General features: G+C 42.1%; 1 protein-coding gene across 1 annotated transcript; it reads right to left on the bottom strand.

The window, feature by feature from the left end:
* Positions 1–2,846: 2,846 nt before the first annotated feature.
* On the bottom strand, positions 2,847–11,968 carry LOC106566850 (5-hydroxytryptamine receptor 6). The gene is made up of 3 exons (XM_082959986.1): positions 10,701–11,968; positions 6,591–6,725; positions 2,847–4,505 (listed from the first exon to the last, which is right to left on the bottom strand). Exons 1-3 carry the CDS (start codon positions 11,673–11,675, stop codon positions 4,152–4,154), a joined length of 1,464 nt encoding a protein of 487 aa, XP_082816112.1. The 5' UTR covers positions 11,676–11,968; the 3' UTR covers positions 2,847–4,151.
* Between the last annotated feature and the right edge of the window lie 314 nt (positions 11,969–12,282).

Genomic DNA, 12,282 nt, shown 5'->3' with positions numbered 1-12,282 from the left:
GCCCTAGGGGATCGTGCACATAACAGAGCAAAGTCAGTTAGGATAAATCATGGGCTGGATAGAAGCAAAGTTTACCATCCTCAGGACCTGATAATGATTGCCTCATCCTCTTAATATTGTTTGTTCAATCTCTCAACTTTAGGACAACACCTTCTTAGGCTGTTAGAATATTTGGTAAATAGGCTATGGTTCGTAACTAACTTGTCTTATAGCTTTTATGATAGGTCTAGTAGGAGGGTTGGCCATTTCTATTTGCTATTCATAATGTCCTTCAGCTCCACTCAACCCCTCCCTTCTATCTCTGAACACCATCCAGTTGATTTCCATATTGATATTATTTGTTCTCTCTCATTATTGTTCCCCTGGCTACCTTACATTTTTAGGCAATTCAAACAACTTTGAGATGGAACTCTGTTACATGTATTAATTGTTTGATCGGGAGAAAGCTATGCATGCATAAAGCAATGAAAGCCCAAAGTCAGCCTAGGTTTTTTAAATGGCTAGGCAAGATAGTTAAGGAGAGTATGTTACCTTCTATGGGCTACGTGGGATGCTAGCGTCCCACCTGCGGGACACAGCCAGTGAAATATCAGGGCGGCAAATTCAAAACAACAAAATGTCATAATTCAACTTTCTCAAACATACAACTATTTTACACCATTTTAAAGATACACTTCTCCTTGATGTAACCACATTGTCCGATTTCAAAAAGGCTTTACAGCGAAAGCAAAACATTAGATTATGTTAGGAGAGTACATAGACAAAAATAATCACACAGCCATTTTCCAAGCAAGGACGTGTCAATAAAACCCAAAACACAGCTAAATGAAGCACTAACCTTTGACGATCTTCATCAGATGACACTCCTAGGACATTATGTTACACAATACATGTATGTTTTGTTCGATAAAGTTCATATTTATATCCAAAAATAGCATTTTACATTGGCGCGTGATGTTCAGAAAATGTATTCCCACCAAAATGTCCGGTGAATGTGCACATCAATTTACAAAAATACTCATCATAGACGTTGACAAAATATATAACAATTATTTAAAGAATTATAGATGACTCCTGGATGCAACCGCTGTGTCAGATTTTAAAATAGCTTTAAGGAGAAAGCACATTTTTCAATATTCTGAGTACATAGCTCACCATCACAGCAAGCTATACAGACAACCTAAACTCAGAATTAGTATTAGAAATATTGTCTTACCTTTGCTGATCTTCGTCAGAATGCACTCCCAGGACTGCTACTTCCACAAGAAATTTAGTTTTTGTTCGAAATAATCCATATTTTTTCCAAATACCTCCGTTTTGTTCGTGCGTACAGATCACTTATCCAAAGGCATAACGCGCGAGCGTGGTACCAGAGACGAAAAGTCTAAATGTTCTATTACCGTACTTAGAAGCATGTCAAACGCTGTTTAAAATCAATCTTTATGGTATTTTTAACGTAAAATTGCAATAATATTCCAACCGGACAATAGCATATTCATTCAAGAAGAAAAAGAAGGAACGGCGCGCTCGCGGGACCGCACATATCCAATCCCTTTGTCCACAGGCAGTCCACTGATTGACTGAGCTCCTATTATCTGCCCAGTGACAGGAGAATGCTGAAATAACTTTCTGAAGGCTGTTGACAGCCAATGGAAGCCTTAGGAAGTGCAACGTGACCCCACAGAAACTGTAGTTTCAAAAGGGACTAGAAAGAAGAACTACAATTGTCAGATCCTCCACTTCCTGGTTGAATTTCTCAGGTTTTTGCCTGCCATATGAGTTATATTATACTCACAGACACCATTCAAACAGTTTTATAAACTTCAGTGTTTTCTATCCAAATCTACTAATAATATGCATATTCTAGTTTCTGGGCGAGTAGGATAAAGTAATCCTTCTAACCCCCCCCCCCCCCAAAAAAAAAGATTTAGATGTACTATTGTAAAGTGGTTGTTCCACTGGATATCATAAAGTGAATGCACCAATTTGTAAGTCGATAAGAGCGTCTGCTAAATGACGTAAATGTAACTCATCACTCCCTTGGATTCTTGTATACACACTACCGTTCAAAAGTTTGGGGTCACTTAGAAATGTCCTTGTTTTTGAAAGAAAAGTACATTTCTTGTCCATTAAAATAACGTCAAATTGATCAGAAATACAGTGTAGACATTATTTATGTTGTAAATGACTATTGTAGCTGGAAACGGCAAATTGTTTATGGAATATCTAAATACATACAGTGAGGAAAAAAAGTATTTGATCCCCTGCTGATTTTGTACGTTTGCCCACTGACAAAGAAATGATCAGTCTATAATTTTAATGGTAGGTTTATTTGAACAGTGAGAGACAGAATAACAACAAAAAAATCCAGAAAAACGCATGTCAAAAATGTTATGAATTGATTTGTACGAGAACTGAAGATCTCGTACAACGCGGTGTACTACTCCTTTCACAGATCCGCGCAAACTGGCTCTAACCAGAATAGAAAGAGGAGTGGGAGGCCCCGGTGAACAACTAAGCAAGAGGACAAGTACATTAGTGTCTAGTTTGAGAAACAGACGCCTCACAAGTCCTGAACTGGCAGCTTCATTAAATAGTACCCGCAAAACACCAGTCTCAACGTCAACAGTGAAGAGGCGACTCCGGGATGCTGGCCTTCTAGGCAGAGGTGCAAAGAAAAAGCCATATCTCAGACTGGCCAGTAAAAATAAAAGATTAAGATAGGCAAAAAAACACAGACACTGGACAGAGGAACTCTGCCTAGAAGGCCAGCATCCTGGAGTCGCCTCTTCGCTGCCAGTTGAGGACTTGTAAGGCGTCTGTTTCTCAAGCTAGACACTCTAATGTACTTGTCCTCTTACTCCAAATGTTTTGATGAACAAATACGTTTTTTTTAATGTAAGATGGCTAAATAAAGTGCAAAATTATTGATTATTATTATTTGTGCCTTGTTCCTATAACAGCTCTTTGTCACTTCCCACAAGCCCGGTTGTGACAAAAACCTTGCGTTCTGTATATAACATTTATTGAAATAGGCTATAGCAAATAGGAATAGGGAAATATCTCGGAATGTCACTCGTGCCCGACTCTCGTGCGCGGCGCCAGTCAAGTTCAAATAAGCTAAACCATCGTCTGTCACATCACAATGTTGTCACCGTCAACGATGGCTGCAGTATATAAAGCATAATTTAGCAACATGGTGTTTTTATTCACAACAAAACTTCAGTTACACAACGTGAAATCTATAAAGTGTCAAATAATGTCCAGTTATTACAACAAGTCCACGGTATACATATTTCATTTCCATCTACGAAGGGTTGAAAATATGTCCAGAAATCCCACTTTTCCTTCTCCGAAAATATAGTGTTCAGGGTAACCTGCAACATAGTTCTGAGGGGAATGACACCCATAAGGACAACGGTGCAGCTTCCCATCTCGAGTTTGAGGGATCACATCAACACATGGGACCAAACAGGCGAACATAGGAGGTTATAGGACCAACTGCAGTTCTTCTGCCTCTTCTCAGCACGAATTACCAACAACATCACAGTTGTGTGTGGAAAGACCTCCTTTAGCTTCTCAGCACACTCGGGTGCCAGAACACTCAGTGAAGACATCAGTGGACACAAATGGCAACTTCCAGTGAAAAACATCTTAATTGAACTAATCATGAACATGTGAACCCCTTAGGGCTTTTAGATGTATTTAACTATGGCAGCCTAATAATTGATGAATAATGTATGCACTGTATAGTGTGTTAAAGTAATGTAATTTTAATGTAGAGAGGATGTTAATTAAAAACATTTAATTACAATACTATTTATAGACATCCTCCCACTTTTGTGGATATGAAGACAATGCAGCATGAATGAGTCCCTGGCATTTTTTATAATGGTTATCACAGTGATGTCATCTAATGTAGTCACCCAGTGATTCTCAGCACCAAGCTCTCTCTCATCCACTCCTGCCCTGTATGCTCACTAAATTGCACAGTCTAGATTCTTTTTCCATCTTGCTACCACCCACAAGTGCCGCTTTGATGAGTTTAACATTACACCTTCCTCCAACCTTTCCCCTCAGCCAAGTTCCCCTTGGTGGTAATAAGTTACAGTATGTAACATCTCTTCACACTCTACTCTCCATCCTCCTCTTCAGTCCAGCGTGTCCACCTGATTTGGTAACAGCAGGGGCAGCTCAATCCCAGCGTGGTCGTCGTCAAACAGGTTGACGGAGTCTGTGGCGGTGGCGGGGGGCTGTGGGGGGTCGGAGGCCAGGGAGGGGGGCTCCGTGGGCAGGTTGGGCTCGCCAGAGTTGCGGAGGGAGAGGGAGAGCGCCAGTGAGGGTCTGCGGGGCGAGTGAGTGGAGCAGCAGGGCAGCAGCCTCCCCAGGGCCCGTTTGAAGTCACGCATGAACAGCGGGTAGATGATGGGGTTCATGGTGCTGTTACAGTAGCCCAGCCAGGTGATGGCGTCAAAGAGCGCCGGGGGAACACACTCGCATACCGCCTGATGAGAGAGAGAGAGCAAAAGGCAGGCACCGGGGTTGTGTTCAGTATGTACGTAGCTTGAAGATGTTGTGAATTTTTTTTTTTTATGAAAATTATTCTTATAAGAAATATGTAGCCAGTAAGAGGTAAAACAGAAAATAATATTGTAAAGGCTCTTTTCATTAGCGTACAGAACCTAAGTAGAACATACATATACATACATATATACACACACACACACACATATATACACATACTTTACATATGTATGTATGTATGTATGTATGTATGTATGTATGTATGTATGTATGTATGTATGTATGTATGTATGTATGTATGTGTGTGTGTGTGTGTGTGTGTGTGTGTGTGTGTGTGTGTGTGTGTGTGTGTGTGTGTGTGTGTGTGTGTATATGTATGTATGTGTAAAGTATAAAAAATATATTGCTTATACATACAGGGACATAACCCTGCTTATACATACAGGGACGTAACCCATAGAAGGGTGAAAGACAGGCTCACTATGGCATATCAGAGAGAAAGGGAGAAGACTGCTGTTGGAGTGTCCTATATTATGAAGATGAATGAGGGAGGCAGTGAGTGAGAAGCTGAAAAAAGGGACGGGGGTGTTCACATACCACATTGCATGTGAAAGGAAGGCAGACACTTGAGCCCTCTGTCTGCTATATTCTGGAGGAGTGAAGTGAGGGACACAGATGGGAAATGAAATGACTGGATCATTGGAAGCCTGAAAGCAGGACAATGATAAGTATCAATTTAGATTAAATCCTTTTATGTCACACACTTAATCCTGAATATTAACATGCTCCCCTTGATTTTAGATAATGAGCAAATGGTGAAGGAGGGTACATTTTATGTTTGGCTTCTTTCATCTAATCAAGCATCTTATCATTTTTCTCCCTAAAATTCTACAACCCAAAAAGACCATGGTATTTACACATTCTTGGGATGAGCCCCACCCGCCCAATTGTATTTCACACATTGCTTTTATGCTGAACCACATGTGGCAACACTCCAGCAATGATAAACCTGAGTGATGGAACAGTAAAAACACCCAATCGAGTCACTGAGGAGAATGAAATATGGAGCTCAGATGAGGACCACAGACCTGAATTGAAAGAAATAGGATTCCAAAATGTTAGTTTTTCACTGTGAATGAAGATATACTCTACATGTGAGACATCCTACAATAATATTACAATATAAAAATTTGTTTTGGCAAAAGTAAAATAAAAAAGTTTGTCTGTCTCCTAGAATTTGTAACTAAATTCAAGAAGGATGAGTGAACATCAAATATACAGTATGTTCCAGTAGATAAGGGAACATTTTCAAGCAAAATTCCTGTCTTTAATTTTCTACTGCTTATTATTCCACTTGACCGGCATCGATTTCTATTCATACAACAAATCTATTTAGTATCCACTTGACCCCACCCCCCCACCCCATTTTGGTGCACGTTTTGGTGCACGTTTTGGCATTTTCTTAGCACTACACAGCTAGTTCAAATAACCGAGTTTGGGAAACCCTGTTCTAGCTGACACCTTTCCCACAGGAATAAGGCAACCTCAGAGCACACACAAGGCAAACTTAATTGCCATAAGATGGAACGTCACACATGGAATGGCTGTGGTCTAGGTTCTGTAATACAGGGAATAATTGGCAATGAATAGGAAGGGTGTACACAAACATAAAGATAACAGATGTGCTATACAATATACTGTGTGCATGTGGTTTGCAAGTTTCGACCCTGAGAAGATAAGCTTCAACCAATTTAAAGATTCCTAGTGTTTAGCTGATATATTTTTTTAAAGCCCTCGATTGAAATGTGCTTTGAATCCCAGAGTTTACTGCAAGCGCTGCAAGAAGAAACAATATCATTGATATCGAAGAGAAATAATGACCAGATTCAATTGTGCATTTTATAGGCCAGTTTCTTTATTAATGTGGAGGTAAAGTGAACGTTTGGAAATTGAGATTTCACTAGGATTTCAGGAGAACATGTATACTCTTCTATGCTTGACTTTAATGGAATAGTTTGTTTAAATCACTCTTTAATAAAGAGGCCGATGCAGTTTGAGTCACTGACCTGGGCCATGTTGGTGATGAAGAAGGGCAGCCAGGCGCTGAAGAAGAGGCCCAGCAGGATTCCCAGGGTCAGACTGGCCTTCACTGCCCTCCGTCCCTGCCGGTGGGCCAGCCGCCGCTCGCTGTTCACCGACAACTGAGGACAGAGGGACAGACAGGGCTGTCAGAGACAAGGGCCATGTCCGAATACCTACACTTGCATCCTAAATAGGCCGTTTGAGTATGCAAAAAAAAACACGGTTTAGTAGTATGCGACATTTCAAAAATCAAGTATACTTTAAATGCCCGGATGTCATACTCATTTCGGTTTGACAACAGCTGGTTAATTAGATATGGAGATGTGCTACCGAAATCAACTAACAGCAGGAAACAACGCAATAATGTATTCTCAGTATGCGAAATAGGTTTTATAGAATGTTAATTTTCAAAAATCTAGTATGGTTCAAAATGACATGATGTGATGGACTATTCATTTCAGTTCTTCATCTAGTATAATTTGATGCACAGTTTTCCACAATGCATTGGAAGAGGTGGGCTGCGAGTGATAGGCCCTGGTTGTCTTCAAGTAGCCAGACAAAAAAACTAGGCTGCTTAATTGGGAAGATGCTGAATAGCGGATTTCTGTTTTCTCATTGAAAAGTGTTTGTTCTCTTTTAAACTAAACTGAACAAAAATATAAACACAACATGTAAAGTGTTGGTCCCATGTTTCATGAGCTGAAATAAATGATCACAGAAATGCACAAAAAGCTTTTCTCTAAAATGTTTGTTTACATTCCTGTTCGTGAGCATTTCTCCTTTGTCAAGATAATCCATCCACCTGACAGGTGTGGCATATCAAGAAGCTGATTAAAGAGCATGATCATTCACAGGTGCACCTTGTGCTGGGGACAATAAAAAGCAACTATAAAATGTGCAGATTTGTCATGCAACACAATGCCACAGATTTCTCAAGTTTTGAGGGAGAGTGCAATTGGCATACTGACTGCAGGAATGTCCACTGTGTAACTATGCCAGCCCAGGACCACATCCGGCTTCTTCACCTGCGGGATTGTCTGAGAACAGTTGATGAAACTGTGGGTTTGCACAACTAAATAATTTCTGCACAAACTGTCAGAAACCATCTCAGGGAAGCTCATCTGCCTGCTCGTCATCCTCACCAGGGTCTTGACCTGACTGTAGTTCGATGTCGTAACAGTGGGCAAATACTCACCTTCGATGGCCACTGGCATGCTGGAGAAGTGTGCCCTTCACAAATGAATCCTGGTTTCAACTTTACCGGGCAGATGGCAGACAACGTGTATGGCATTGTTGGGGCAAGGGGTTTGCTGATGTCAACATGTGAACAGAGTACCCCATGGTGGCGGTGGGGTTATCGCATGGGCAGGCTTAAGCTACGAACAACAAACACAATTGCATTTTATCGATGAAAATTTGAATGCATAGAGATACCGTGACGAGATCCTGAGGCCCATTGTTGTGCCATTCATCTGCTGCCATCACCTCATGTTTCAGCATGATATTGCACAGCCTCATGTTGCAAGGATCTGTACACAATTCCTGGAAGTTGAAAATGTCCCAGTTCTTCCATGGCCTGCATACTCACCAAACATGTCACCCACTGACCATATTTGGGATGCTCTGTATCGACATGTACGACAGTGTGTTTCAGTTCCCGCCAACATCCAGAAACTTCGCACAGCCATTGAAGATGAGTGGGACAACATCCACAGGCCACAATCAACAGCCTGACCAACTTTATGCAAAGGAAATGTGTCATGCTGCATGAGACAAATGGTGGTCACTGGTTTTCTGATCCATGCCCCTACTTTTTTTTTTAAGTGTCTGTGACCAACTGATGCATATATGTATTCTCAGTCATGTGAAATCCAGAGATAGGGGACTAATTCATTTATTTCAATTGACTGATTTCCTTATATGAACTGTAACTCAATAAAATCTTTGAAGTTGTTGCATGTTGCGTTGATATTTTTTTTGCGTTGATATCTTTTGATTTCTGAATTTGTCGGCACCGTGGATCTCGGGATGTGGCTGCGTTATTGAAATCACATCAGTCATTTATGGATCAAGCCTTAGCAGTCATTTTGATCTTGGTCCCTCTGATCAGTGCTTTAGTTTATGTTGCTGTCCAGCGGTTCCAGGTTTTTCTGTGCAATAGCCTTTTGATGTGAACATTTGAAAAGTTTTGGTGTGCCTACTAGGCTATTTGATTTAATTGATATGTTACAGGACTTTGGTTTCACTAATGCATTTGTTTAAATGGAACCAAATGATCTGTTTCTGTCTTCAGTCTTTTTTAAATAGGATAGATGGATTATACGGGCTACAGTGTAGGTCGAATGTGATAGTCTGCATATAACCAGCCTGAGTAAGCCCATAACTCCAATACTATTCTATTCAGAGTTTAGAGAAATTAATCTAATTTGAAATTAAATATTATCATGCTGGTTAATGTGATGCATGTCTGAATTTGAAAAATCCACCCATCCAGTCAGGAGCTGCTACTGCGTTGTGGCTGTGGCATGCTGTATAGCCTACTTTTTACTAAACGGTACAGGCTATGCGACAATGAGTACATAGTATGCAGTTTAAGTATGTAGTATACTAGTATAGGTATTTGGACACAGGCAAAGACTGCATCTCAATGTATCCAAAAACCTAGATATTTATTTAATTTTACAAGGTAGCTACAGGTCCACATTGTTACATGATTCTTAAAACATTTTACAGACACTCTTATCCAGAGTGATTTACAGGAGAAATTAGGGTTAAGGACTTTGCTCAAGGGCGCATCGACACATTTTTCACCTAGTTGGCTCGGGGATAAGAATAACGCTCTTAATCTCTAGGCTACCTGCCACCCTAAAACTGTTTTACCTGTTCGCGGCATGCACAATTTCAAGGATTTGCTAATGAATTTAAATTAAAACAATGAAGTGGAATTAAACAATATTTCCAGGGTGAGCACAAATCTAATGCATAGAAGGTTAATTGTGTACAAACAGCAAACCGGTATAAATAGCTTTAAGCACCTATGTAACAATGTGCACTTACACAAAAGCTAACATTTATAGCTGGAGTAGCAAAATAAAATAAATTATAGCTTCCAACACATTGCTTTCAGGAGAAGAGACAAGAAGATGTCACTTTAGATGCATCCTTGGCCTGATATGTCGAGGAGTCTCAGAAAAAAGGAAAGGTATGTAGGCCTAACTCTTGCATTTAACAAGATGTAATGCTCACATTGAAAGAGATGTGAAGTGTTGTTGAATACATTGAAAAGTCCGTGTGGAATAACATTGTTATGAATTACTTTCCAAGGCCCTCAATCTCAGGAGTGTAGGCACAGGTCATTGACTACAAAAATACAATGCAATGTCTGTGCCATTTATTCTAACTAGCAACCACTTCTCCATCAACAGGCGCCATTGCACCTCCTCCCCCTTTGTATCTTTCAGAGGATTTGTTATTGACCATGAACTTCTGTTGGGCAGAACATAATCTGAAACACAACCAAAACAAACTGCATATGCATTCAACAAATTTGTAAAGTCACAAGCTTGATGTAATCATTGTGTGTTAGTAATATGGGATAAAACACTAAACTTTTGACTAAATTGAATACACTTTAAGTGAATTTCAAATGGGGGGATTAGATACCAAAAGTGCATTCATTTCTAAACGGTAAAACAGATATGCATGAAAACACTCAAACGGTGACATTCTGTACTGTTGCCTCATATATATATATTTTATGCTGGAGTATAGACCCAAATTGAAAGTTTTAGCTTCACTGTCCAAATAAATACGTAGGGGAGTGTACACACACCTAATCAGCCCACAACACCTTCGTAATCTCAAATTCTTGAATCCATCTCCCAAGTCAATGGCCGTGTCCTAATTATTTTAGCTAGATCCCCACATTTGTTTTCCTTCATGACAACTAATCTGAGAGGACATGAGAGGTGGAGAAGGCACCATGGTGGAAACCTATCCAGGCACACAGTGATCATGCAGGGACGGATTATACAGCATTGGGATGTAGCCTCATTGTATCCCCCTTCATCTCCTCTACCACCCCACGCTCTCACCGGCACGTGGCGTGACACAGGGCGCTCCTGATGACTGTAGTTATCTCCTTCGAGGTGAGCATGTCCGGCGGCGCCCCCACCTGGTGACGGAGGGTGAGAAGGCTCCCCAGGCGAATGGTGCGGGTACGGCGGTTGACTTAGCGCCGCCACCCGCCTCGCCTGTCTCCGCGCCGCCAGGAGAATCTGACAGTAGGTGAAGCAGATGGCACTGGATGGCAGGAAGAAGGTGAGGACGGACGCCACCAGGGCAAAAGGAAAGGTAACCCGCAGACAACACTGGAAGGACAGGCCACCGGAGGGCGACAGCTGGATGTAGGAGGCGTGATACCACAAGCTCAGCTCTGGGTATGTGCTGACGTTGGCACTGCCAGCCCCATGCATTGGGGAATGGCCACTCCCATGACCCAAGCTGTGCCAGTTCATCTTGATGGGCAAGAAGGAGGTGAGGGCGGCCAGACCCCAGGCCCCTCCCACCAGAAGCAGGGCCCGGGGAGGGGTCATCCTCTGCTTGTAGCGCAGCGGCGAGATGATGAGGAGGTAGCGGTCCAGGCTGATCACACACAGGTTGAGAATGGAGGCACTACAGCACATGACGTCGAAGCAGAGCCACACGGGGCAGAAGCCCGGCCACAACACCCAGGCACCGTACAGCACATTGAGCATTGCCGGCGGCATCACCACCAGAGCCACCATCAGGTCAGACAGGAAGAGAGACACCAGGAAACAGTTGGAGGTGTTGCGTAAGGAGCGTTGGGCAAACACCAGAGCGATCAACAGAGTGTTGCCACAAGCCGTCATCAGGATGATAAGGGTTAACATGCACGCCAACAGCCACGGACCACTGCCACTGATGCCCCAGGCACTGGTTTCGGACAAGCTGCCATTGGAGCTCCCTAAAGGGTTAACAGCATCCACACTTGCAGTTGCTGCCTCTAAGCCAGGTAAGGTGGAGTTGCCCATAGCAGTGGTTGACATTGGTCAATGTGAGAGCTTCCCTGTTCTTCTCCCAGTCTGTGAATGCCAACAATTCCTGTGAAGCACAGGTGCTTGTTAGTGCTGATAAAGCTTTCCTGACACTTGAGGAGAATAAAGAGAAGCCACTGAGGTCCTGTTTTGATAATCCGTTCACCACATTCTTCACAAGGTTAACAGAGGGGCCCATCAGTCATTTCTGTGAAAACCTCTTATTGGCTCCTGTTGCAGTTGTGATAAGAAGTGTCGGCACTGATTCCATCTCTTCGTCGTGCCCAATAGTCCTGCTTTCCTCAGCGTTGGAGCCAGAGTGAGCAATTCTGTGGCTGTGTGTTTCAAAGCTGCGTGTCATGATGACACTCGCTGGGGGGAGGGCAAATTGAGAGGTGGGCTACAACGTGCGAGAGCAAAGGCAGCTTGAGTGGAATGGCAAGAAGAGGGAAAAACAACAAATTCTCCAAGTTATTCTTTACTACACACACACAAGGTTAATGCTATTGCTCCTGTTGGTGTTTGGTTGTTTGTGTGAGAGAGAGCTGTGTGAAGTCTATTTGCTACTCCTTGTGGATATGTGAATCTCAAGTCTTTGTGTTGAATAGAACATACTCCA

This window comes from Salmo salar, chromosome 13 (genome assembly GCF_965601325.2).
Source record: "Salmo salar chromosome 13, fSalSal1, whole genome shotgun sequence".
NCBI lineage: Eukaryota > Metazoa > Chordata > Actinopteri > Salmoniformes > Salmonidae > Salmo > Salmo salar.
This window is presented reverse-complemented; position numbering and strand designations above follow the sequence as displayed.

What these genes read in the sequence shown, in the direction of transcription:
- LOC106566850 (XM_082959986.1), bottom strand. Translation starts at nt 11,675, where the DNA reads ATGTCAACCACTGCTATGGGCAACTCCACCTTACCTGGCTTAGAGGCA. An exon ending in CTGTGTCACGCCACGTGCCG is followed by an intron (nt 6,726 to 10,700) that starts GTGAGAGCGTGG and finishes CTCTGTCCTCAG; the next exon opens with TTGTCGGTGAACAGCGAGCG. An exon ending in TCATCACCAACATGGCCCAG is followed by an intron (nt 4,506 to 6,590) that starts GTCAGTGACTCA and finishes CTCTCTCATCAG; the next exon opens with GCGGTATGCGAGTGTGTTCC.